The 27,691-nt window shown below is 42.4% G+C and overlaps 1 protein-coding gene across 1 annotated transcript in view; it reads right to left on the bottom strand.

Moving 5' to 3' along the window:
• The window catches only part of cth (cystathionase (cystathionine gamma-lyase)), a 70,628-nt gene extending 44,475 nt beyond the window's left edge, over positions 1-26,153 (bottom strand). Inside the window, exon 1 of the mRNA XM_028812163.2 lies at positions 25,934-26,153. Within this exon, the coding sequence (XP_028667996.1) occupies positions 25,934-26,095 (162 nt within the window). The 5' untranslated portion in view covers positions 26,096-26,153. The remainder of the gene's footprint in view (positions 1-25,933) is intronic.
• Between the last annotated feature and the right edge of the window lie 1,538 nt (positions 26,154-27,691).

Genomic DNA, 27,691 nt, shown 5'->3' with positions numbered 1-27,691 from the left:
AATAGTAGCCAGGTGCCTGTACTCTGACATCAGGGTCAGTTTTCTAGCTGAAAACTATAAGGAAAGCTTTAACTGGTGTGCATATGGATGATGTATTGAATGCTCCACACAAGAGTCTTCTGCCTGGAATGGGAGACATGATGACCAGGGCTGTTGGAAGCAATTTACTGGAAATACTAGAACTGTTTTTTAAAAAAAGTAGAGACTCAGAGTGGCTAAATGTAAATTGTAATATAGTGTATTAAAATTTCCAATTACACATATACTAATTCAAAAAAATGATTTTTGCTTTGTGCCCTCCCCACCATATTCTGTCATCTATGGGGGAAAGAGCAAAATTAGACGAATTAGATTTGTCAAGAATTCCGATTTCCAGTTTTTGACGGATCTCGATGTTTCAGGGTCCCCATGTGTCTTTCTCTGTGTGTTCGTTTTTTTGAGGACGGTCTAGATCTATAATGGCTGAATGGAAAAATAAACTCTAAACTTAAGCCTTTTATGAGATGACGATGTGCCGCATTAGTTTTTGAGCCAAATTGTTTAAGAGAAAGAGGCACTCTAGAGGAACCCTTGCATACCATAATTCTGCAATTAATGCTATCATTTGCTATCGTAATGACCTATTTTATGATCATAAAGATCTCCATCAGAGCAGTAAATAATTACTGAAATGTTACAGAATAGCTCGGGTAACTTGGCTCCTAGGGCGCAAAGCCTACTGACACTCATGTTCGAATTCTTCCTTCTAGCCTTTTGATAAAAATATAACCTCCTTTTTAACACTTGTAACTTTTGACTTTTGTTTAAGGTTACGCAATGTTTGGAACTTATTTACTAAATAATATTAAAAATCCATAGCAGCACCGCTACAACCTTTATACCCAAACTTTAACAGGTTAGGGTGCTACAAAGTAGCCTGATGATTAACGTTGGAAGTGATAAAATGGCTTTGTATTTTGAATGTTGTGTGCTTTTAGTCAACATTGTAAACGTACCACCTTTCAGAAGTCTGGGGTCACCCAGAAATTTTCATGTGTTAGATTGAAATTCGCACTTTTATCAAGACACCATTAAATTGATTTAAAAATATTTTATTACTAGTGTGTATAACCACCATTAATACTTAAAACAACTGATTTTTAATTTATTATTCACATATAAACTGCAAAGCCCTACTTGTCAGCAGCAATTCCTCCAGCATCCTAATATTCAACTCCCTTAGTTTTACCTTAATTGGTCACATTTGCATGTTAATTGGTTATTAGAGAAACCTCTGTAACTGCATTAGCACCACTGAAACCTGATATTCTGTTCACTTGTGTTAAAATCAAAGAAGAATGGTTATTCCATGTGACAGATTGTCAAGAAACCGATAATTACATACAAAGGTGTCAGTTATTATCGAGAGAAGAGGGCAAACTGGATCTAATCGGCGCCATTTGCAAAAGAGAAAAGACGACTCCGCTTGTCTTGTGTAGGTTGCACTTGATGCCGAGTCAATGTTGCTGCCATTCTTCTTCGTCTACAGCAGCAGTTCTCAAACTTCTTTAGAATTTCTTGCGTGGCGGTCCCTTTAAAAATTGTTCGATGGCTCGCGGACCCTTTTATTAAAAAAATTTAAAAATCTATATTATTTCAAGAAAATTGGGGGCGCCAAATACTTTGCACAAGGGTGCCACATACCCACTGCGCGGCACTGCATAGGTACAGGCTGCTGTGAATAAAACATTTTTTGACAAAACAATTATTTATTCAGAAAATATTACGTACATCTTGGTTATTAAATTTAAAATTTTAATGGGATGGATGCATCTGCTTTGCCTTAACCAGTTCTTCTATGTTTGGCTTTGTTTTGGCCAGTGCAACTCTCATAAAATATACGAAAACTGTCCACAAGTGTTTTGATTCCACGAAAGAATTGATCGTTTTTGATTATGATAAAAATAATAAGGGCTGGTTTGTGCCGAGCGATAACGGTGGGAAAACAATGCGGTGGCAGCGAATAACGGAACAGCGGATTAGTGGTCAGGTCTAGGTGGTCGGGGTAACGACGGAGGTCAGTCACTTACTTCCCCTCAGATGGTAAAGGTTAATAATTATAAAAATATAAATAATATAAATATGCAATCATTTCTCACTGTCCCACCAACCCCAGTTTGAGAACCACTGGTCTACAGTCTGTACTGTCATTCAATGGCTGTATATTCAAACTGACCTCTCGCTTTGGTCCTGCTGTCTCATTGTATATCGTCATCAGTGAAACAGTTTCTACTTTTGGATTGACTCTAAGCAGAGAGAGTTACTTTTTATGGAATAATGGTGTGAATTTAACTGGCCAGTGAACCGTGCCTCACTACCAGCAGATGATGCCAGTGTTCTTCTCATCTGAGTCATGGTCCAAGCATGCAGGGCCAAGACCAAGATCAAGGCCCAGTGGACTGCAAGTTTTTGCATGATAGACAACTCTTAGCATTATATAAATAAAATAAATACATTTTTGGATGTCCACTTTTTCCAGTAAAGCGACATGGCACCTCCAGATGAACAAATTGGAATGACACAAAAAAAGCGTTTTCATCAGGACAAACCAGGAAACAGATAAACATTTGAGTTACCCTAATAAAAAGCATGTCAAAGACAGGATAGAAGTAGACTGTCACTAATCCGGTACCACTGTGATTTGAGGTGTGCCAGATTAGTGAAAATGAAGGACAATAGAACAATCACCTCTAAACAGTAGCTATACACCTCATCATACCTATTAAAAAACAAACAAACAAACACACTACGTAAATCAGTTCAAGTTGGATAATAAAGGAATCAAACATCAAAATGAAAACGCAAGTAAAATTCAATGAGGAAGTAATGTACCTGTACAGGAAAGATAGAGAGAACCCCAAAATTAAAAATGGTATGGTACCAGCATTTTCAATACCAGAAGTAAACATTAGGCTCTCTCTCAATCCCAAGAATGAGATATGCCCCCAATGGTTTTGACAGGCTTGGGACTTGAGGCCCACCCTTTTGCTTTGCAGAACTTCGATGCGATACTAAGGAGTGATGCACCTGGGAAGTGGCTATCAAGTGCAATGCAGTGGTGTGAACTACAGCGCAACTGAAGTTCACGGGCTCCCCTTCACCCCCACCCCTGCCCCCATAGCCTCTACGCACTCTGGACTTTATGGGTGTTGTGATGTAAGATTTTGCATATAACTTGATAAATATTTTGTATGTCTTTATTTGTAATTTAGGCAAAGCAATGTAATTTAGTGTTAAATTAGTGAGTGTTTTTAAGTGAATTTAAGCTCTGATTAACCAAAGAAGTGAATGTACTCTACTTAAGCAAAAAACAGGATACTGGTCAGATCAGAGTTCTCTTTAAATTATGTTTTATGTCCGTTGTGTTGGTTCTTTAGAGCATTTCCTGGTTACACATCACATGGAAACCTCCAAACCAGTCGATCGATCAATCGATAGATCGCTTTATTAATCCCGATGGGAAATTCACATTCTTCAGCAGCAGCATACTGATACAATAAATAATATTAAATTAAAGAATGATAATAATACAGGTGAAAAAAACAGACAATAACTATGTATAATGTTAAATATTAACGTTTACCCCCCCTGGTGGAATTAAAGAGTCGCATAGTTTGGGGGAGGAACGATCTCCTCAATCTGTCTGTGGAGCAGGACAGTGACAGCAGTCTGTCGCTGAAGCTGCTCTTCTGTCTGGAGATGACATTATTTAGTGGATGCAGTGGATTCTCCATAATTGATAGGAGCCTGCTGAGCGCCCTTCGCTCTGCCACAGATGTTAAACTGTCCAGCTCCATGCCAACAATAGAGCCTGCCTTCCTCACCAGTTTGTCCAGGCGTGAGGTGTCTTTCCTCTTAATGCTGCCTCCCCAGCACACCACTGCGTAGAAGAGGGCGCTCGCCACAACTGTTTGATAGAACATCTGCAGCATCTTATTGCAGATGTTGAAGGAAGCCAGCCTTCTAAGGAAGTATAACCGGCTCTGTCCTTTCTTACACAGAGCATCAGTATTGGCAGTCCAGTCTAATTTATCACCCAGCTGCACTTCCAGGTATTTATAGGTCTGCACCCTCTGCACACAGTCACCTTTGATGATCACTGGGTCTATGAGGGGTCTGGGCCTCCTAAAATCCACCACCAGCTCCTTGGTTTTGCTGGTGTTCAGGTGTAGGTGGTTTGAGTCTGACCATTTAACAAAGTCATTGATTAGGTCCCTATACTCCTCCTCCAGCCCATTCCTGATACAGCCCACGATAGCAGTGTCATCAGCGAACTTTTGCACATGGCAGGACTCCGAGTTGTATTGGAAGTCCGATGTATATAGGCTGAACAGGACCGGAGAAAGTACAGTCCCTTGTGGCGCTCCTGTGTTGCTGACCACAATGTCAGACGTGCAGTTCCCAAGACGCACATACTGATGTCTGTCTTTAAGATAGTCCACGATCCATGCCACTAGGTATGAATCTAATCCCATCTCTGTCAGCTTGTCCCTAAGGAGCAGAGGTTGGATTGTGTTGAAGGCGCTAGAGAAGTCTAGAAACATAATTCTTACAGCACCACTGCCTCTGTCCAAGTGAGAGAGGGATCGGTGTAGCATATAGATGATGGCATCTTCCGCTCCCACCTTCTCCTGATATGCAAACTGCAGAGGGTCAAGGGTGTGTTGAACCTGTGGCCTAAGGTGGTGAAGCAGCAGCCTCTCCATGGTCTTCATCACATGTGATGTCAGAGCAACAGGCCGAAAGTCATTCAGCTCACTAGGACGTGATACCTTTGGGACTGGGGTGATACAAGATGTTTTCCAAAGCCTCGGGACTCTCCCCTGTTCCAGGCTCAGGTTGAAGATGCGCTGTAGAGGACCCCCCAGCTCCGATGCACAGACCTTCAGCAGTCGTGGCGATACTCCATCTGGACCCGCTGCTTTGCTGGCACGAAGTCTCCTCAGCTCTCTGCTCACTTGCGCTGTTGTTATTATGGGTGGGGATGTTTTTCCTATGCTGGTATCAGCAGAAGGATGTGTGGAGGGTGCAGTACTCCGAGGTGAGAGTGGGTTAGGGTGGTCAAACCTGTTAAAAAAGTTGTTCATTTGGTTTGCTCTCTTCACGTCTCTCTCAATGGTGGTACCCCGCTTCGAGCTGCAGCCAGTGATGATCTTCATCCCATCCCACACTTCCTTCATGCTGTTATTCTGCAACTTCTGCTCCAGCTTTCTCCTGTACTGCTCCTTCGCCGCCCTGAGTTGGACTCGGAGTTCCTTCTGCACGCGTTTGAGCTCATGCTGATCACCGTCTTTAAAAGCCCTTTTCTTCTGATTCAAAAGGCCCTTGATGTCACTTGTAATCCATGGCTTGTTGTTAGCATAGCAGCGTACTGTTCTTACTGGAACTACAATGTCCATACAGAAGTTGATGTAGTCAGTAGTGCAGTCAACAACTTCCTCAATGTTCTCATTATGAGATCCCTGCAGGATATCCCAGTCTGTAGTTCCAAAAAGTTCTCTCAGAGTATTCTCAGCCTCCAGGGTCCACTTCCTGAATGATCGTGTGGTTGTAGGTAGGACTCTAACTTTTGGTTTATAGTGAGGCTGAAGCTGAACCAGGTTATGATCTCCTTTCCCAAGCGCAGGCAGCGGGGTGGCGCTGTATGCGTCTTTAACGTTTGCATACAGTAAATCAATAGTCTTATTTCCCCGGGTGTTACAGTCCACATACTGGGAGAATGCAGGCAATGTTTTGTCCAGCGTCACATGGTTAAAGTCTCTAGCAATTAGCACAAGCGCCTCAGGGTGCTGCGTTTGTAACTTAGCAACAGCGGAATGGATGATGTCACTCGCTGACTCCACGGGGGTATTTTTCGTACGTGGATTACTCGCTTAGCCGGATGTAATTGTTGACGATTTGGCCTGATCCTGGATCTGTCGGTTTTTTGAAACTCTTGCTGGAAGTGTTGTCATAGCAACACATCCAAATCCGCAAACCTGCTCGGAGCAGGTTTGTTCTGCGTAAACAAGGATTAGCTTACACACGTGATCAGTGACGGTGTGGAAGTCATCCAGTCACGGCTTCGCCGTTCATGAATGAGCGACCAATTGATATTGATGTGCAAATTATAGGAAGAGAATTTCATATAAAGAGGGTTTTGCGCGATCGGCAAGATGCTTTATTGCCCCCGGAGGAAATTCTGTACGAAAGATACCGCTTTAGCCGAGGGGGAATATTGTACCTCAAAGATTTATTAGCTCCGTATATTCGAAGTCAAACTCGGCGAAGTCGGGCTCTCACAACCACACAGACAGTAGGCATTGCTTTGAGGTTTTTTACAAGCGTCACTTTTTTATATACTGTAGGCGATGCGGAACAGCTATCGAAAAGTGCAGTTTGCCAGGCAATTCGTAAAGTCTGTTTGGCTCTGAAACATTTCCTTCAGGTTTTCATTGTGTTTCCTGGACACCTGCGTGTGCAGACAATAAAAGAGGCGTTTCATGCCATTGCAGGTAGGTAATACACAGGCTAAAACACCCACAGTTCCATAAAGAATCCCACAATCAGCCTAACATTCTCATTACCAGGATTTCCAAATGTGATTGGGGCACATGGGACTGATCAGAGTGGAGTTTGATCAAACATTATTTGGAAAGTGTACCTCTCCTCCTGAAGAATAATCAGACACAGTGTCTTCATCAAATTTTTGACCTTCGTTAATATCTCGTTGGTCAGACACAGGTTCAAAGGATATGACATTCCCTGCAACTGACCCAACGAAAAAGAGGGCTATATGGAACATACCTATAGCACACATGGAGGACAAATATGCAATGACCATCCTTTACCTGAAATGAAGTGACCACTGCATCCTGCCACTGGTTCTGAGGAGGAGCTTCCCCCTGGAATGCCCTCAGAAACAGGGCGATGGGCATTTTGCTGGAGAGCCAACTCTTCTGCAGGGGTTAGGTCTGGACCGCGTGGACCTCCACCTGTTTTTTGCTTGTCTGCCTCCTTATTAGCTTTAGAATTAATGTTTTTTATATTATATATGATTCTTTATGTCAACAATTCTTTAAATAGTTATATACCAATATTTACCAGTTTGAAGTATATCCTTGTACTTCACTTTAACCTGTTCCCATGTTCTCCTTGTGCTCACGTTTGATCTGGAATTATGACATTAAATAATAATTAATCTGACACATAGGAAATGAAACGTTGCATTCACTAAGTACAATGTACACTACTTAGCGTTTAATTTTTTCGGCCACTTTTTGCCAGCCGTCTTTTCTGGTCTGGGCTGCTTTTGCAGTGTTACCCCTTGTGTATATTAAATCTTGAAATTCTTCGTGTCCTTCGAATAAAAGGTCTTGCGCTGCGTGTGTGAAAAAAAATGCGCCCGTTCTTTCGTCATTTTGTTACAGCCTATCAAAGACTTGCTGATCATGTTTTCTAGACTCAATATATATGGGCTTTTCACTCAGCGCGGGCGCGCGCATTCATCTCGTATGATTAGATCCAGCTACACTAATCTAATACACAGCTGCGTTTGAAAAACCGACTTATCTGGATGAGTTTCACTGGCATTAACTCATTCAAGATGAGGCACCTGATCTCGGATGGTTTAAGCGACGTACGAAAAATACCCCCCACGTCTGCCCGAGGAGGAATGTATACAATAACAACAATGACCTGTCCAAACTCTCTGGGCAAATAGTAGGGACGTAAACTTACGGCCAACAGTTCGATATCCCTGCAGCAAGTGGAGATTTTGACGTTAACATGTCCAGAGTGACACCACCGTGTATTAACATAGAGAGCGAGTCCTCCTCCTTTGTGCTTACCACAGGTACTTGCATCTCTGTCCGCTCTAACTGTGCTAAACCCGGATAGCTCCACATTGGCATCTGGGATGGTGTTATTTAGCCACGTTTCGCAGAAACACAACAAACTGCATTCTCTGTAGGTCCTTACATTTTTCACCAGCGCAGCCAGTTCGTCGATCTTATTTGAGATTGAGTTCACATTCCCCAGAATCACAGAAGGCACCGAAGGCTTGAAACGCCACTTTCTCGCAAGCCGCTTCTTTTTTAGCTTAGTGCCGGCTCTGCTGCCACGATACCGCCTTCTTACCTCGTCGGGTAAATATGGAACCACACCGGCACTGGCATTTGTTCTCAGCGCCCGAAGTTGAGTACTTGAATAGGCGAGTCTTGGCGTGTTAAAATCCATGCCCACGTTGTAAAAGTAAGTGTGTCCAGGGAAGGAATCCACATAAAATAAAGTGGTAGGAGTGATCAATAAATAAAAATAGAAAAATAAAAGTAGAAAAGTACACATACATATACAGTCATACACGGAGCTGCTGAAAAGGCTGCCACTCACGGCGGCGCCGGATGCTACACCTAATGGGAGACATATCCAAACAAAATGTACTTCCGGTTGACATTTTTTCATGCTGTAGGCCAAAGTGGGCTATATTTAACAGGGATGCAGGAATCTAGCTGCACCTTCCCCTATTTGCATTCCAAATCAGAGGAGACCTGACATCTCTCCAGAAGACCTATTGAGCCAGGAGGTGTGAAATGGAGGCAAGGACAAAGACCTAGAATACAAGGGATGACAACTAAGACGGACAGGAGAACTCGCCTATTAAAAGAGATTGATTTTGTAACTGGAAGGGTCTTTAATCCAGTCTGAAGAAGGTTCAGCCTTTCTTTAAAACCACATGCACCCCCCATCTCTCAAAACAAGTGGGAAGAAACAAAGAAGCCCAGAGAATTGCCAACTAAACACAATCGCCGAAACTCACTAGGGAATCCTGAAGAACTGTGGGACTCCTCCTAGGGGCACTCTTCAAACATTCTCCAAAATGACTTTCTAAAGTATTTTCACAAACTAAAAATTATGAGTTGCTCTTCCTTGGAGAGCCGAATTCAACAAACTCTTTATCTATGAAGTCGCAAAAGATGACAGAAGGCAAGCTTGGGAAGGAGCACCACATCTCACAGCAAAGAAAAAGAGTGCACTCCAACTCATGAAGAATACTCCACATGAACCAGAGCAACAACTCCACACAACATCGGACATTACCCATAAAGACTTGGTTATCGTAAAACTTTCTGTCCCAAGATAAAGTAGAACTCTGAATAGTCAGTAAATAGCCAGCCCCTCTATGTCTATGTCCGTCTACTGTAATGTGTCTGTGTCCAGTCTTGTACGTCATTATAAATATCTATCACACTTCTGTCATCTTTATGTTTGTCAATAAATTGTTTTGTTCGGTTTCATAAAATGAGTGTGCTTCAGTTATCTTGATAAAAGTCTAAAGGCCGGAGTTCCCCCACAACAGAGAAGAGTATGGTAGATAATGTAGGAGCCTTACCGAATTATTCGATTAATGACCGGTATTCCCAAATGCAAAACTGATAATCAATTAACCAAATAATTTTTTTCCCCCCTAATCCCACATCATTATGGCATCCTCGTGTGGGGTGGGGGATGTCTTATTGATTATTAACCAAAAAAATAATCCTATAATGCTAATAAGATCCATCACAATTCTGCAGTTTCCATGTGATTAAGGTGCCTGATGTGGTCCAATTTTGCTTTAAATAATGCATATAACAAACATGCACACTCCCTGTACTCACAGGCCAACCATGATTGTCCTAAATTGTGCCAGGTGCCAACGCCACCTCTCCTGATTCCATGGTTGGCTGCAAAGAGCATAGAGTTGTTGCTCTCTACTTTGCCTACAAAGGGGGTGAAAATCTTTTGTGCCAGAAAGTTTCCAGTAAGAGTGGGGAGAAGCAGCAGAATTTTCTTGGTGGGCTGCCTGAATCATTCGTGCAGTGGGTAGACTCTTGTCACTACTTGCGGCATTGAGGCGGGGTTCATTTACATTCTGGCCTGTGTCAGAGATCAACCACGTCAGCGCTGCAGTCCGTGTACGCTGGCATTCATTCATCTAAGTGCCAGTATGCAATCACCATTTACTTCCCCCCCCAAGGTGTCGAGGTACGCTGCCAGGAACAGCAGCCCAAGGTATTTGTGTTGCATAGACGTTAAATTCACAGCACAAACATGTCAGAGAGGTCCTAGAGAAAGGCAGCAGGTGGTACAGTAAAGGAAGAAACACACATCTGTGTATTTCAACCCAGCAATGCAAAAGATAAAAACAAAACTTGAATATACAAAAAAAAAGAAACAGCTTAAAGAGAGAGTTGAAAAAAACAAAATACACAGAAAAAATTGTAAAAGTGTAACAAAAGAGAAATCTGGGAATACAGTCCTGTGATAAAAAGTGAATTACTATTGTCACACACGTGCGCATGGGAGGCAGCTAAAGGGCTTGAGTGAGGGCAATTCCAAGTCATACCGAGATATGGCAGAGTGCACCCACTCTTTCTCCCTTTCCTGTAGACCATTCACGGGAGATCCCACCTGGCCCTCTTGACGTCACTTCCAGGACCGAGCCTATGGAAGGAGACCTTGCCGGCTCCAGCCCCTGTGATGTCATGTCCGGGCTCGAACCTATGGCTGAAGACCTCCATGAGTCTGACCCCTTTGACCTCACTTCCTGTTTTCCCCTTTAAAAGCCTCCACCTTTTCCCTATTCCCTCAGTTCTGTTTTGGACTCGGTTGTGTGCACATCAGTGCTGTATTCACTTAAAAACGACTTTTGCAGCCAGGAAACCAATTATACGTGTGGCTGCCCCAAACCTTTCTATGACTACGAGTCGAGTTTGTGCCACTATACATCAGTGTTTCCCAAACTCGGTCCTGGGGACCCCCTGTGGCTGCAGGTTTTTGTTCCCAACAGCTTATGTTTTTAATTGGACTCCTGGGCTAATTAAGTGATATGTTATTTCCCAAGTTCTGTGTTTTGGGAACAATACAGAAATTAGAAAACTAAGTTAGGTAAAAAATATATATATTAAAATGTACCAAGCAGTTATATAGGAATAATGTATTTTTTTTTCTTAACAGTATTTTCATCATGATTTTCATTCTACTTTCCAGGTGTTCTAATTGTTTAATTAATCCATTATTTATTAATCAGTGGGTCCGACACTGAAGTACTTGCAGCCTTTGATTATTCCGTGTTGTTTGCCAGCGTGTCTGCTCCGCTTGTTTTTAATTGTAATTAATAGGATACAATGAAGGGGAAAAACTGCACAGAGAAAAAGGGCAAAATAGAATGAAATCAACAAAAGAAAGAGTTAAGCATTTACATCTATAGCAAAAGCAGAAATATTTATAAATGTCTTATAAATATAAAAATCATGCTGCTTTGTTCGTATGAATTTGAATGAGAAAAAAAATCCCAGCTAATTAAATGAGATCAGTGTTATCAGGTGTTGTCACTGATTAGTCATGTAAAGCACTTTGAGCTACACTGTTTGTATTGAAAATGTGCTAAATAAATAAATGTTGTTATTGTTGTTGGAATCTGATTGGAACAAAAAACCTGCAGCAGCCACAGGGGGTCCCCAGGACCGAGTTTGGGAACCACTGCTATACATGGATAGACAAAGGTTTGATCCTCATATAAAATAGTGTAATTAGATAGATAAAGAGGGATTTGACTGTTAATTCTCATTTTCATTAAATTAGTCCAGATTTCTGTCTTTGGGGAGGTCCTGGCTCTCCTACTTGGTATTGCCCCCCAGGTCAGAGTTTCCTCTCCCTGTCCAAGACTGCTAGACAACGACTGGGAGAAAGTTGGTCCCATTCCCCACTGCAGAATTCTTCCCAGCTGTGTAATGTTTGAGGGGTTTCTTGTATGCACAACCCGTTTCAAATCCCCCCCCAGAGCTTCGCAAAGAGTTTCAAGATCTGGACTTTCACTTGGCCATTCCAGAACCCTACAGGTGTTTCTTTTCAGCCGATCCTTCCTGGAATTTAGTTGGTATGCTTGGGGTCATTGTCATGTTACAAGGTCCACTTTTGGTTAAACTTCAACTTTTGAACAGATTGCCTCACATTATCCTCAAGTGCCCTCTGGCATAATGAAGAATTCAAGAAGTTTGAGTGATCCATTCATTTATTATTATTGAGTACTGTAAAAACCATGGATGAAAACGGATGAAATAAGGATTAAAAAAAAAAATAAAATGCACACACAACACACACCCTATGTGGATGTTCTTCTATGTGCTGGTTGTTTCTCAGTGCACATGTTTACAAAAAGGTCCTGTTCTCTCTTCAGTGTGTGCCTTTTACTGGCACATCCCTATTGTGCACCCAAACAATAGCACAGCCAAGTCAGTCACATGTGCTCATGTTTGGATGAAGAAGAAGTTAATACCTCAGGGTATTCCAAAGTTGGTCCAGAAATATTGTTTTAGTTAAATTATAAGCTACATGAGGTGCTGTAATTTATATTTGTATTTAAAAAAACCCCAACCCCATTTCCCCCCACAAAAGCATTTCAAATGTATTACTGCATAAAAACAAAGAAATCTCCAATATTACATTATTAATACCACACAAGATATGCACAACATAACGGACCCCTTGGGATGAAGCCTAATCCAGCAAGCATAGGGTGCATGTAGGAACAACTGGACAGAATGCCAATCCATCACAGGTGGGGGGCACACCCACACCCAGTGGCGTAGCTGGAGTGCGCACTACTCGGGGCGGGGCGGGGCTTCAATTTGCCGCAATCTAACGTTTCTGAATATGTTAACCTATTTAAATAGAAAATTAAAATGACGTATGGAGAAAAATTAAGATACATTTTGCATATATTTATTTATATATAGAGAAACAGCAATATTTTTTTCACATATAATTATTTATAAGCATCAACTAGACAAGAATATAGTACAGACGCACTGATAAGCCGTGTTCCAATTATTAGTTTAATATAATTACGCTGCGAAAACCAGAACCGGTGTGGTGTACAAGCGATAGGTGGGGATCAGCAAGAATGCATTCGGATCGTTAACAAAATGAAATTATACATTGTGAATTAGTTGTTTATCTTCCTAGAAATTATCGGTGTAATGTTTGTTTATTTTTGTTATTGCCTCATAAATATCAACTGCCGTGTCTGATGCCGTCATAGAAGGACCGTCTGAAAATGATTTTTGAAGCATTTGTGGATGAAAAATCAGAGAATTTGACTTTTTTCATTCATGAATGATATTTTTCCGAACCCTGCTGCTTACACGTGAAGTGTTCTGAGCCTTTTGGCCAATAATGCCACCCCCAAAAATGTGCCGCCCGCCCCTTGCTATGCCACTGCCCACAATACCAGGACCAATTTAGTGATGCTAATCTGCCTAACCTGTATGTCTTTATCCCTGTGTCTGCAAGGGTCCCCCACCCCCTCCAAAGTCCAAAGTTCAAATTCCACACTGGGAGAACCTGGGACGTGGACCCTGGTCTCCTTACACAGAGGCAGCAGTGCATTGTGCCACCCTAAGATGAGTAATCCCTCCTGTAACTACACCTGAACATCTGGGACGCATGATGCAGAAGAGCTGGTCTATGAACCACTGCATGGTGGTGCCAGGGTTAGGGGTATAATAGATATTACTGTAGACCAACACCGTGAGGAGTTTGCATGTTCTCATATATGCATGAGCCTTTTCTCCTTCACTCTGGATGGGCAAGTTAAGTAGGCAAGACGTCATTTTAGTTTTATATTATTTGTAGCTATGGACTGGGTTATCATTTTTATGCAGATGACACTCAACTCTATTTCAATGTCAAAAGTGCAACTTCATCAGAGTTCTCAGTTCACAAATTGCCTCAGTGAAATTAAAACCTGGAGGGAGCAGAACTCTTTAAAATTAAATTGCAACAAAACTGAACTCCTGCAAATTGGCACTAAAGCGCTACTTAAGAAAATGAGCTCCTTTTCAGTCACTCTTGATGGTGATCTCATCAGACCTTCTTCTGATGCAAGGAATCTTAGTGTCATTTTTGATTCCTCCCTTTCTTATTCCGCCCCCATAAACTACATTAAGAAACTTTCTTACTTTCACCTCCGTCACATATCCCGTGTTCGCTCCTTCCTCTCCTTTTCTAACACTGAGAAACTTATCCATGCTTTTATCACATCCCGCATCGATTATTGTAACTCGCCGCTGGAAGGTGCCCCTTCTAATCTTCTATCACAGCTCCAGTCAATTCAAAACTCTGCTGCAAGAGTCCTTACACGGACCAGCAACAGCGAGCACATCACACCCATCCTGCTTCGCCTTCACTGGCTCCCTGTGTCTTACAGGATTGAACATAAAATCCTATTAATAACCTACAAAGCTTTAAATGGCCTCACACCAAACTACATCAGTGACCTTTTCCATCACTCTGCTCCTGTACGCCTACTCCGGTCCTCTGATTCTGGTAATCTTGTTGTGCCTCACACTAACCTGCACTCTGTGGGTGATAGCAGGGCCTTCAGCTCCATAGCACCCAGACTTTGGAATGACATCCCAAAATTAATGAGATCAGCCGACTCCATTCATTCTTTTAAAAAACAACTTCAAACTCATCTATTTAGGAAGGCTTTTAACTTAACATTCTGCCCTTTCTTTCAGTTTACCTCTCTGTCCAGGTGCTCAGGATAATTTGTGTGTCTGTTGGCACAAATTAGGTTTTTCTTTTAGTATTGAATTTAGTATTATACTCTGATTTATTGTTCTTTATTCTATTTAATGCTTTGTTATCGGTTTCATTGTTTTATTCAGGAAAACATTTGTATCCAAAGTTACATATACCCTGCTGTTTTTTCTAAGACTCTGTAAAGCGCCTTGAGTATGGGAAAGGCGCTATGTATTATTATTATTATTATTATTAATTTGATTTTGATGAGGTGGTCTGCTTTGGATCTCGGGTACACCACACTTTGCTCTTGCCATCACTCTGATCAGGTTCATCTTTTTCTCGTCTGTACATAAGACCTTAATATGGCCTTCCTGTTTTGGTGTCTAACTAGTAGTTAGCACCCTTGCAGTGTGGCCTCTGTGTTTGTGTTCATGCTGATAGCCGATAGTTATCTCTGACACACACATCGGCCACCTGAAGACTGTTTCTGATCTGTCAAACAGGCTTTGGGGGCTTTTCATTACCATAGTGAGGATTCTTATGTGATCATCAGTGGAGGTCTTCCTTAGCCTATCAGTCCCTTTGTGATTACGGAGTTCACCAGTGTGTTCTTTCTTCTTCATGATATTTCAGACAGTTGATTTTGGTCATCCTAAGATTTTACCAATGTCTCCAATGGTTTTATTTTTTAGCCTCAAAATGGCTTCTTTGACTTTCATTGTCACAGCTCTTGTCCTCATGTTGAACAATGGCAACTATAGACTCCAAAAGGTAGTCTGCAGGTAGAAGCAAGCTGAGGTGTCTTATGCCTGCACTTATGAAGCAATGAAACACACCTGAGTAATCCATACAACTGTGACGCCAATCGTCCCACACATTACGGTGCCCTGAAATGGGGGCACCATGGATAAAAAGTGTTGTCATTTCTACATGCTGTGACCGAAATATCCTTAAATCAAAGTCTGCAATGTGCACGTTAAAATGACAAGTTAAACATTTCAGACGTCATTTAAACTGTGGAGCAAAAGGGGTAAATCAAGGAATAATGTGTATTTGTCCCAAACATTATGGAAGGCACTGCATAAAAAGGAAGCCAAGAGATCCTGTGGGTTTGCTGCAGTCCTGTACATTTAACATCAAGTTATTATAAGTCTATTACATAACATTCTACTTACAATCAGATTTCCTGAAGACAATTTGTAGCTTTAAAAAATTCTTTAAGCTTGTTAAACACCCCATTACCCCGCACATGTGTCTAAAATCATGCAGCCTTGCAGAAGGTAAACACAATTATGAGATCTTGTTAAAAAGTAACCAAGCTGCAATGCCATTTTTCAGTTTTATGAGAAAGCAAAAAATTAAAATTTATTTACATAAAATATTAAAATAACTCAGCTTACATTACAATTTAGCAGACCACTGGTGTGTATTAGAAAAAAGGTACAGATCTCTTATTTTAAGCATTAAATACTAGAAGCTTGCAGACAAGTATGTGCAGATGTCTCCTAGTGGATTATTTCAACCGAGTACTAATCCATTGAATTATAGGGAAATGCTTGCTTATTAAAAGGCAAACATCAATTGTACAAAATGCCCATTAGATCCAACTGCTGCAAAACATGAGCATGGGAAAGGCTAACACAGTTACAGCTTATTAACAGCTTTAGTTGACCAATCTGATTTCTGCCAAGGTAAAAGTATGCAAGGCAAGATGCCAGCCTTATACAAACACAACCACCACAGATACCAGCCAGCCTTGATTGGCCACTGATGAAAACAGCTAATGCAGAGACTCAGCCTACCACATAATGAACAGATCCAAAAATGCTAGATTGGCAGTAGACAATTTAGGAACATGAAAGTTATTTCATTGTCTGTTACACATTCTGGTTAACTTTCTACTGTACACATTCCCATCCATCCATCCATTGTCTCCCGCTTATCCGAGGTCGGGTCGCGGGGGCAGCAGCTTGAGCAGAGATGCCCAGACTTCCCTCTCCCCGGCCACTTCTTCTAGCTCTTCCGGGAGAATCCCAAGGCGTTCCCAGGCCAGTCGAGAGACATAGTCCCTCCAACGTGTCCTGGGTCTTCCCTGGGGCCTCCTCCCGGTTGGACGTGCCCGGAACACCTCACCAGGGAGGCGTCCAGGAGGCATCCTGATCAGATGCCCGAGCCACCTCATCTGACTCCTCTCGATGAGGAGGAGCAGCGGCTCTACTCTGAGCCCCTCCCGGATGACTGAGCTTCTCACCCTATCTTTAAGGGAAAGCCCAGACACCCTGCGGAGGAAACTCATTTCAGCCGCTTGTATTCGCGATCTCGTTCTTTCGGTCACTACCCATAGTTCATGACCATAGGTGAGGGTAGGAACATAGATCGACTGGTAAATTGAGAGCTTCGCCTTGCGGCTCAGCTCCTTTTTCACCACGACAGACCGATGCAGCGCCCGCATTACTGCGGATGCCGCACCGATCTGCCTGTCGATCTCATGCTCCATTTTTCCCTCACTCGTGAACAAGATCCCGAGATACTTGAACTCCTCCACTTGAAGCAGGATCTCGCTACCAACCCTGAGAGGGCACTCCACCCTTTTCCGGCTGAGGACCATGGTCTCGGATTTGGAGGTGCTGATTCTCATTCCAGCTGCTTCACACTCGGCTGCGAACCGATCCAGAGAGAGCTGAAGATCACGGCCTGATGAAGCAAACAGGACAACATCATCTGCAAAAAGCAGTGACCCAATCCTGAGCCCACCAAACCGGACCCCCTCAATGCCTTGGCTGCGCCTAGAAATTCTGTCCATAAAAGTTATGAACAGAATCGGTGACAAAGGGCAGCCCTGGCGGAGTCCAACTCTCACTGGAAACAGGTTCGACTTACTGCCGGCAATGCGGACCAAGCTCTGGCACCGATCGTACAGGGACCGAACAGCCCTTATCAGGGGGGCCGGTACCCCATACTCTCGGAGTACCCCCTACAGGATTCCCCGAGGGACACGGTCGAATGCCTTTTCCAAGTCCACAAAACACATGTAGACTGGTTGGGCAAACTCCCATGCACCCTCCAGGACCCTGCTAAGGGTATAGAGCTGGTCCACTGTTCCGCGACCAGGACGAAAATTCCCTTCATTGGATAAATCAACAAAATTGTAAAGGCATTTATACTTATTGTAAAGTGACTTACTAGTTATATGGTGTGTGGAGGATTGCCGGCTTTCCAGTCCGGCCCTCACCCCCAGGCCGCTAGGAGGAGCCCTCCGGACAGCATATTGGTGCCCCGAGTTCCAGCAGGGCCTCATGGACTTTGTAGTTTCTATACACAGCCCTGCTGGATACCTTGGGGGCCGCCAGGAGTCGCTGTGAAGGGGCTAGTGGACTCTTGTATGCCCTATAACCCGGGAGTGCATGTCAGTCACGTGACTCAAGGAAGTGACGTGCTCCCGGGATGAAGAGGAGGACTGTTTGCCCTGACCCGGAAGGAAATGGACTTGTGGGTTTGGTTTGGAACCACTTCCGGGTCGGGGGCTATAAAAGGACTATGGGTAAGCCCAGACACTGAGCAGAGCTGGGAGGAAGGGTGGCAAGTGTCTGGGCGAGGAGGAGAGAGTATTGTTTATTGAATAGTGTATTGTGTTAATGAGTGTGGGGAGGAGAGTGCTTTGTGCACTGTACAATAATAAAATAAAATATTGTTGTACTTTCACCTGGTCATCAGAGTGGTACCTGAGGGTTCAAGAGGTGGACGAGCGCTTCATCTGTTACAGGTGTCATAAACATGCGCATGGGAGGCAGCTAAAGGGCTCGAATGAGGGTAATTCAATGCCAGACCAGAGGGTGGCGCAGTGCACTAACCCTTTATCTCTTTTCTTCTGTTGACGAATTACGGAAATTCCGCCTGGCTCCAATGACATCACGTCCGGTTCCAGGCCCGATGAGGTCACTTCCTCTGCCCGACTTTAAAGCCGCCATTTTGTCTTTCCTAAATCAGCTCTGTCTTGGACTTAGTTCTGAAAAGATTTCACTGCTCTGTTTTTGAACAAAACTTCCATTACATGGGGCGGCTAGCCCAAACCTTTTTGTGGTGCCTGTCCTTCATTTGACAATGGGTAATTATGGTTTACTGTGCTTGGAAATATTATTTTATAGTTGTTTTTATCTATATAATTAACTAGCTAATTACAAAACCACACAATCACACATATATAATTATCCAGCTGTGCTAACTTAGAGCCCTTAAGAAGGGGGAGAGTCTCCCGAAAAGCACAGGCTCCAGCTATTTGGTTATAGCTGTTATAGTGTTGCATAAAAAGAGTGACCGGGCATATCCAAACAACTATAGACCAGCAAGTTTAACATGCATCACAGGAAAATTAATGGAAGGAATTATTATGGATAAGATCGAGCAGCCCATGGCAAGGACAGGAGTTATTCTAAGCAGTCAGCATGGGTTCAAAAGAGGTAGGACGTGTTTGCTAACATACTGGAATTCTATGAGGAAGCAACAAAAGGATATGATCAAAGTGGAGCAGATGATATTAGCTATCTCGACTTTCAGAAAGCATTTGATAAGGTGCCACATGAAAGGTTGGGCATCAAACTAAAAAGTGGAAGTTCAGGGTGATGTTCTTAGATGGGTGTAGAATTGGCTCAGTGCTGGTGCGACAAATGTTAATAATGGCGTTCTACAGGGGTCAGTGCAGGGACCGCCGCTATTTTTAATTATATAAATGATTTGGTTAGGAATATAAGTAACAAGCTGGTTAAGTTTGCAGATGATGCCAAGGGAAGTGGATTGGCAGATTATTTGGAATCCGCTAAATCATTACAGAAGGACTTGGACAGCATACAGGATTGGGCAGATTACATTTACTGGTACTTAAATTTCACGTATTACACATAGGAAGTAAAAATGTTTGAATACACAATGGGAGGTCTGAAAATTGACAGCACACCTTATGAAAAGGATTTAGGAGTCATAGTAGGCTCGACGCTATCATTTCCCGTCATTTTTCAGAAGCCATTAAGAAAGCTAATAGAATGTGAGGTTATATAGCGCCCTGATGTATGGAGTACAAGTCCAAGGAGGCTCTGCTCAACCTTTATAAACACACTGGTGAGGCCTAATCTGGAGTACTGTGTGCAGTTTTGGTCTCCAGGCTACAAAAGGTCCAGAGAAGAGCCTCATTCCAGGGTTACAGGGGGATGAATTATGAAGACAGATTAAAAGAGCTGAGCCTTTTCAGTTTAAACAAGAGAAGGTTAAGAGGTGACATGATTGAAGTGTTTAAAATCATGAAGGGAATTAGTCCAGTGGATCGAGACTGTTATTTTAAAATGAGCTCATCAAGAACACGGGGACACAGTTGGAAACTTGTTAAGGTAAATTTTGCAAAAACATTAGGAAGTTTTTCGTTACACAGAGAACCACAGACACTTGTAATAAGCTACCAAGTAGCGTAGTAGACAGTAAGACTTTAGGGACTTTCAAAACTCTACTTTGTTTTTTTTTTTTTTAGAAGAACTAAGTGGATAGGACTGGTGAGCTTTGTTGGGCTGAATGGCCTGTTCTCATCGAGATTGTTCTAATGTTCTAACAAGACTGGATTGCTAAATGGGTCAATGATTATATATTGCGAGGGCTGACCGGGAGCCTTCCCTAGTCAGGAAGGACCGGGACAGATAGCATGCACAGGGCATTGTCTCCCCAGGATTGTTAGACAGCAGCGCTCCTGGGTTGAGGTAGTGCCACAGATACCCACAGGGCATCATGGGAACTGGACTTCTTCGACTCAGCCCTATTGGGTTATTTGTCGGGCTCCCACCTCTCCCTCAGTGATTTCAGGACAAGACTTTGGGACACCAGTTGTACTCCTGGGTTTTGTATAAAGGAAGCTGCCTCCTCAGTCTGGGAGCCAGAGGCAGGAGGATGAGAAGGACAACGTTTGTAGGGAGGAGTGGGAGTGCTGAAGGAAGGCTGAGAGAAAGACAGAGTTAGTGTGCTGTGTAACTGTGGCTGTGATGTTGGAAACACTGGATAAGGAAGAGTTTCCCACAAATAAAAGCTCCAGTTTGTGACAGACTTGTATCCAGAGCTTATTTGTGTCAAGTGTTGGCGGTGGCCACTAATATACAGGGCGAGTCAAAATTATGTTAACACTGGTGGATTATTTTATCTCAACTGGTGGATTATTTTATCTCAACCACACCTTTCCAGGTTTTGTGAACCATTGCCATGGCCTCCACATTCCCCTGATTTGACACCCTGTGATTTCTGGTTATGGGGTATGGTGAAGGAGTGCGTGTATAGCAGGAAAGTTTGTGATATCAATAACCTGAAGGACAATACAGACTGTGGTATCATCTATTCCCCGCGAAATGTGTATCCGGGCTTTAAATGGTACTGTTGCTCGTTGGTTTTTGGGTGTTGAATATGATGGCAAACAGGTTGAGACATTCCTGTAAAGCGTCTTGCACATAACATTTGAATGGCAGAAACAAATTTATTCACAAATCAGAACATCAAATATTGACTCACCCCATGTGTGAATATATATAAAAATTGGTGTGATCTTCATTAGATTTTCAAATGGGTCCAAGAAATCTTTGTAATTGATTTTACAGGTTAGGTGAATTGAATTGGAGATGCTAAATTGGCCCTAGTGTGTGTTTGGTGTGTGTGTGTGTTCACCACACGATAGGACTGGCCCCCTGTCAAGGTTTGTTCTTGTCTTGCCACCCAGACTCTAGCTCCCGCATCCACCCCCGCAACCATGGTCTTACATATACACACAAACAACCTTTCAGGAGTATTTTAGTTTAATGTAATATAATTGGTTTTATTTATTACTTATTTAATAGTGCAGATTTGTGAAAACCTGTTCCAGTGTTTGTTTATTGGCAAGGAAGATGCCCAAAGTTTCTGCAAGAGGTTGTAAAACAAGGGTGCTCAGAAGTTTATCAAGAAGCACAAGTCTCTGTAAAGTAGAATCCATTGACTCTTATTTTCCAGTAAATTTGCCAGCCAGGGGCAACAGTAAGGGGATACTTTGTCAGACTGAAGATCACAGTACCGTTGTTGGAAGCACCTTGAATAAGATATCTGCCACCTTCTGTGATCTGGAACAAAAAGTACAGCAAGCCACAGATTACAAACCAGGGGGATATTTTTCGTACGTGGATTACTCGTTTAGCCGGATGTAATTGTTGACGATTTGGCCGGATCCTGGATCTGTCGGGTTTTCGAAACTCTTGCTGGATGTGTTGTCATAGCAACACATCGAAATCCTCAAACTTGCTCGGAGCAGGTTTGTTCGATGTAAACAAGGATTAGCTCACACATTTAATCAGTGTCCGTGCGTGGAATTCATTTAGTCATGACTTCACCGTTCATGAATGAGTGACCAATTGATATCGGTACGCAAATTATAAGAAGAGACTTTCATATAGAGAGGGTTTTGCGTGATCTGCAAGATCCTTTATTGCTCCTGGAGGAAATTCTTTTTGAAAGATACCGCTTTAGCCCAGGGGGAATATTGTACCTCAAAGATTTATTAGGACCTTACATTCGAAGTCAAACTTGGCGAAGTCAGGCTCTCACAACCACACAGACAGTATGCATTGCTTTGAGGTTTTTTGCAGGCGGCAATTTTTTTATACTGTAGGCGATGCGGAAAATCTATCTAAAAGTGCAGTTTGCCAGGCAATTAATAAAGTCTGTTTGGCTCTGAAATATTTCCTTCGGGTTTTCATACTGTTTCCTGGAAGCCTGCGTGTGCAGACAATAAAAGAGGCGTCTCATGCCATTGCAGGTAGGTAATACACAGGTAAAAACACCCACAGTTCCATAAAGAATCTCACAATCAGCCTAACATTCTCATTACCTGGATTTCCAAATGTGATTGGGGCACATGGGACTGATCAGAGTGGAGTTTGATTTGGAAAATGTATCTCTCCTCCTTATGAATAATCAGACACAGTGTCTTCATCAAATATTTGACCTTTGTCAATATCTCGTTGGTCAGACACAGGTTCTAGGGATATGACATTCCCTGCAACTGACCCAACAACAAAAAAATAGGGCTATATGGAACATACCTATGGCACACATGGAGGACAAATATATGCAATGACCATCCTTTACCTGAAATGAAGTAACCACTGCATCCTGCCACTGGTTCTGAGGAGGAGTTTCCCACTGGAATGCCCTCAGAAACAGGGCGATGCAGGGGTTAGGTCAGGACCGCGTGGACCTTCACCTGTTTTTTGCTTGTCTGCCTTCTTATTAGCTTTAAAAGTAATGTTCTTTGCATTATATATGATTCTTTATGTCAATAATTCTTTAAATAGGTATAGTTACTTTAACCTGTTCCCGTGTTCTCCTTGTGCTCACGTTTGATCTGGAATTATGACATATTAAATAATAATTAATCTGACACATAGGAAATGAAACACTGCTTTCAGTAATTACAACGCACACGCTTTTAATTTGTCGGCCACTTTTTGCCAGCCGTCTTTTCTGGTTTGGGCTGCTTTTGCAGTGTTACCCTTTGTGCATATTAAATCTTGAAATCCTTCGAGTAACTAACTAACTAACTAGCTAGCTAACACTCACCCACCCACACACACACACAAACACACGCTTGTGTGAAGAAAAAAAAAAAAATGCGCCTGTTCTTTCGTCATTTTGTTTCAGCCTATCAAAGACTTGCTGATCATGTTTTCTAGACTCACTATACTGTATATGGGCTTTTCACTCAGCGCGGCCACACGCATTCATCTTGGATGATTAGATCCAGCTAGACTAATCTACTACACGGTTGTGTTTGAAAAACCGACTTATCCCAGATGAGTTTCACCGGCATTAACTCATCCAAGATCAGGCATCTGATCTCGGATGATTTAAGCGACATACGGAAAATAGCCCCCAGGAATACCAATCTCTCAAGAACACGAAATGTGTGATAACGAGACACAAAGAAATGGTTGTTGAAGGAAAATGTGCAGGGAAATGGCTGAGCATTTAGTCCTGTTTGCTGCATGTCATGAGGCCTGAGGTACACTTCATATGCTAGATTAAATGTAAAATGAAATGGGGCATCTCAAGTGATAGCTAATAATACGCTACGTGTAGATAGAAATAATGGGTTCTCACAGTTGTGTGCCAACTCAGGTGACTTAGAGGCACCTCAAGCAAGTTGTCAATCCAGAGAAGGGAAAACAAATCTGTCGAACATGATGGTCCGGTTCATTTTATTTACATAGCCGTCTGTGGCTCCTCCCAAATTAGTATTTTTGCAAATACCACATAGATTGTGCTACACACCTGCCACATTCTTGGCACTGAAAGAGCACATCATCGCCACCACTGTTCTTGCACAGCCATCGCACTACAGCTGGGGAGTCAGAGTCATTATAAAAATGTACCAACTCAGACTAAATGTATATTGCAATGTGTGCTGAAAATTTCAAATTCTGCTTATACTAATGTAACTAAACTATTTTATCAGTAAAAATATAGCCTCGTCTTTAATTTTGTATTATTATTTAATAAATATAAATAAAGCCACAAATTGCATCACTAAAGCCTTTAGCCCCTAAACCTTAGCAGGTTAAAAGGTGCTATAAAGGAGCCTGATGATTCTCAGTGGCAGTGATGAAATACCTCGTGTCTTGTATGCTTTCAGTGAATGTGGCAAATATACCTCCAACTTTGACTCTTCAGTTTGTAATTAGGCCAATATAAGTGAAGGAGTTGGTACACTAAACCTTAGACTTGTCTCAGACTACACAGCCCAACAGTACACTTCAGATGATCCATGCACTTGCTGGGGAGGCTCTCTGAATGACCATGCTTCGCTAGAGAACATCAAGGCTGAAATAAAGTCAGGAAATATGAGATCCTCAGCTAGGAGCCTGAACTACTGGAAGGCTTAGTCGGATTAGAATGTGGAGAAACCAGCCAGGCTGAGGTGCCTGCTTTGTGCAGGAGTTTGAATGCCCGGTATTACAGGAGGCTGGTTTTCCATATAATTGTAACTGACTTTGTGACAACATCTAAACCATTCCAGAATGAGTGGCACAGAGCTATATATTCAGCTAGCAGTCAGTGAGGCCCCTGAAAACTGTACTCTGTGGTAAAGGACCAACTGGACAATCGGCCTATTTAAATTTCAACATGCAGTCCTCTAAAAATGAAACCCTGATCCAACAGTTCCCTGTATGTGCTTAATTTCCTTGTCATTAAAATCTGATAAATTTAGATATCCTGCACTAAAACCAACATTAAGTAGAGTAGCAGCCAGCATACTATTGATCATGGTCTTGATTAATTAATTCTGGAAATTCAGGGTTCATTCACTTCACAATATACATTTATATACACTTTCAAACTGGATTTGGATCACATTCATTTGAACAAACAAAAAATAACATCCAGGGACAAAAATCAGAACCACTTCTTGGGGCAGTGCACTTTAACATTATTGCGAGTTACAAATAAGCCACATATAACGATTACATATTGAAAGTCTGTTCACATTTTCAATAAGGCATGTAGTTCTCCTAACGTCACACTAAAGGCGTTCCCCAAAATTGTGTCTCTTGGGGTAGCAGTAGTACAGAATTTTAGGGCATGAACTATTTATCCATGACAAGCATACGGGAATCACCAGAATCTTCTCACACTCTTCAAAACATGCCAACTCCTGAAAGGTGGCAGTGTAGGCAAACACTTCAAAAGGGTATATATTTAAAAAAAATATGGTATGGTTAAAAAAATGCATAAAATAAGAACGCTTTGAAATGAGTGCTATTCTGAAATGTTGGATACAGCATTTTGAACAAAATCGAGGTAAAGCATATGGAATTATATATAATTATTCTCCTCCAAATCAAACTTTAGAAACAAGAATAAAAAAAAATCTCAAAGCAGAAACATTAGCGGACAGAGAAAAAGTATATGCTTAATAAACAGAACTAAGTAGCGGAGAAACATTCACAACGTAAACACGATTTAAGATAAATACAAACCAAGCAAGCTAGATGGTGCGAGAGGCTGGCACTCTTTCGTAAGGCAACACTCTCGCGTTTTCACTCTACTAGTCATCGCAGCCGGATGCCAAGGCTGACCATACGCGGAAACGAATTAACGTGCGATCTGAGAAAACTGGACTCGTTAAAAAGTGGAAAACATGAAGTCATCATGAAGCTCAATAGGTAGCACCAAACAAAGGAGCCTTAAGCGAAGATAAAGAGGAAGCGGCAGGGACAGATAGCTAAGCGAACGACACGTGGAAGAGAGTAGAGGCTCGCAACGTAGAAACATTGCTCGGGGGCAAATCACTTACCGCGGGCTTTCCAGGTTCATGCTGTTTGAACGTCGTTGAAAGTGATATTGGAGGCACAACAGCGAGGGACTGCCACTGTTCGGGCTCTTGTCCCACATGCACTGCTTGAGTAGCAAAAGATTTAAAGGGCGACAAGAAGCCTTCTTTCGTAAAATAAGCCATTACTGCAACAGCCAACCACTCTGCCGTAGCAGCAAATCAGCACTCTTCACCGAGTGCATGAGAACATCATTATAAATGAGTATTGACCAGAAAACATCCTCCAATCATCGGCGCGGGCTCACACGGACTGGCGTTTGATTTGCTGGCTTAAGGGGGCGTGCGGACAACGTGATTGGACCAGATGTTTCAAGGTCTGTTTTGGTCTATGGAATTAAGGTACTGTATACTGCTGAAACATGGTCGAGTTTACAGTAGGATTCGTACAGCGTTATGTCTGCGCAGCAAGCCTGTTTACGTTATGGTTAATATTTCCGGCCTGCCTAGCAGTGTGACGTAATTTGAAATTAATACATAGCAACGATAACACTGAATACAGTAAACACTGTCTAAGTATTGTCCAACAGATTACCAAGAGGCCCTAACGGACAGTTTAATATTCATATATAGCTTGGCGTTACAAGGTGATGACACAGCAAAGTACAAGTGAAAAGAGGAAAAAAAACTGCAAGATAAAGCTACTCTAACGTACAGTAAATTTCAGCATTGAAGAATAAATACATAAACCTGTTATTCTAACATCAAAGGAAACCCCAGTGCATATACAGTATGGTACTTATCAAGTAAGACTTTGGGATTCCTGCATTTCCGGATGTCTCTTTTCTTTACGTTTTTGCCTTTATACTAGTAATTAGTTGCACTGTGGTTCCTCGTGAAGTACCTGGCAGTGCCCTTCAAAGGCAATATGGAGCCCTATACAAGGTTCACCACTGGTGTCTCCCCACAAATGACAAGGAAGTAAAAATCACAGATACCTCCTTTTAAAGTGGCAATACAAAATGGGTTGGTATAGCCTTTAGTGTCAAAGTCATAAAGTCTGTGGTATGATATATAGAGCAGCATGTCCACCTTGGTGTATCGAGCTCACAGTCTGTGGTGTGCTACACCATTGTGGGGTGGCAGGGCTCACCCTCTTGGTATTAAGAGTACCTCACCCTCTCCCTTAAGTAAACAGCGTCCTCCCCTCAGATTTTAGTGCCACATTACTTAATGGGCTGACTGGTGCTTGTACCAAAAAAATCTGCATTATTCTCAAACCTACATAATTCAATTCAGGAATTTAAGGGGGTGCATTGCATATCCCAGCAGCACTCGGCAAGGGGCAGGAATCAACTCTGCCCCCTGAGACATGGCAGTGCCCACCTATGTACAACCACACTTACATATGCCAGTTAGCCTAACCAGCATAATTTTTGGGGATGTAGGAAGAAAACCCACACAGACGTGGGGAGATTGTATAAAGTCAACATGGACAATGGCTGGGTGAAATCCTTCTCCTATAACACTTGTAAAAGGCGCTATATAGCGCCTGACCCGGCACAGACTGAGACAGAGGCACGTACTTAACTAAAACACACTTTATTATTTCTTCAGCTGTGGGGCACGTCTTCCCCGTGTCCCACAGGCCCAACACAGTCCCAAATACACTCACAATTACACTCTCTCTCTCTCTCTCTCTCTCTCTCTCTCTCTCTACCTACCTACCTACCTACCTCAGCACCACCACCACCACTCCTACTCCCACTCCTCCTCCTCCTC

Source organism: Erpetoichthys calabaricus, chromosome 10, assembly GCF_900747795.2.
Source record: "Erpetoichthys calabaricus chromosome 10, fErpCal1.3, whole genome shotgun sequence".
Classification (NCBI taxonomy): Eukaryota; Metazoa; Chordata; class Cladistia; order Polypteriformes; family Polypteridae; genus Erpetoichthys; species Erpetoichthys calabaricus.
This window is presented reverse-complemented; position numbering and strand designations above follow the sequence as displayed.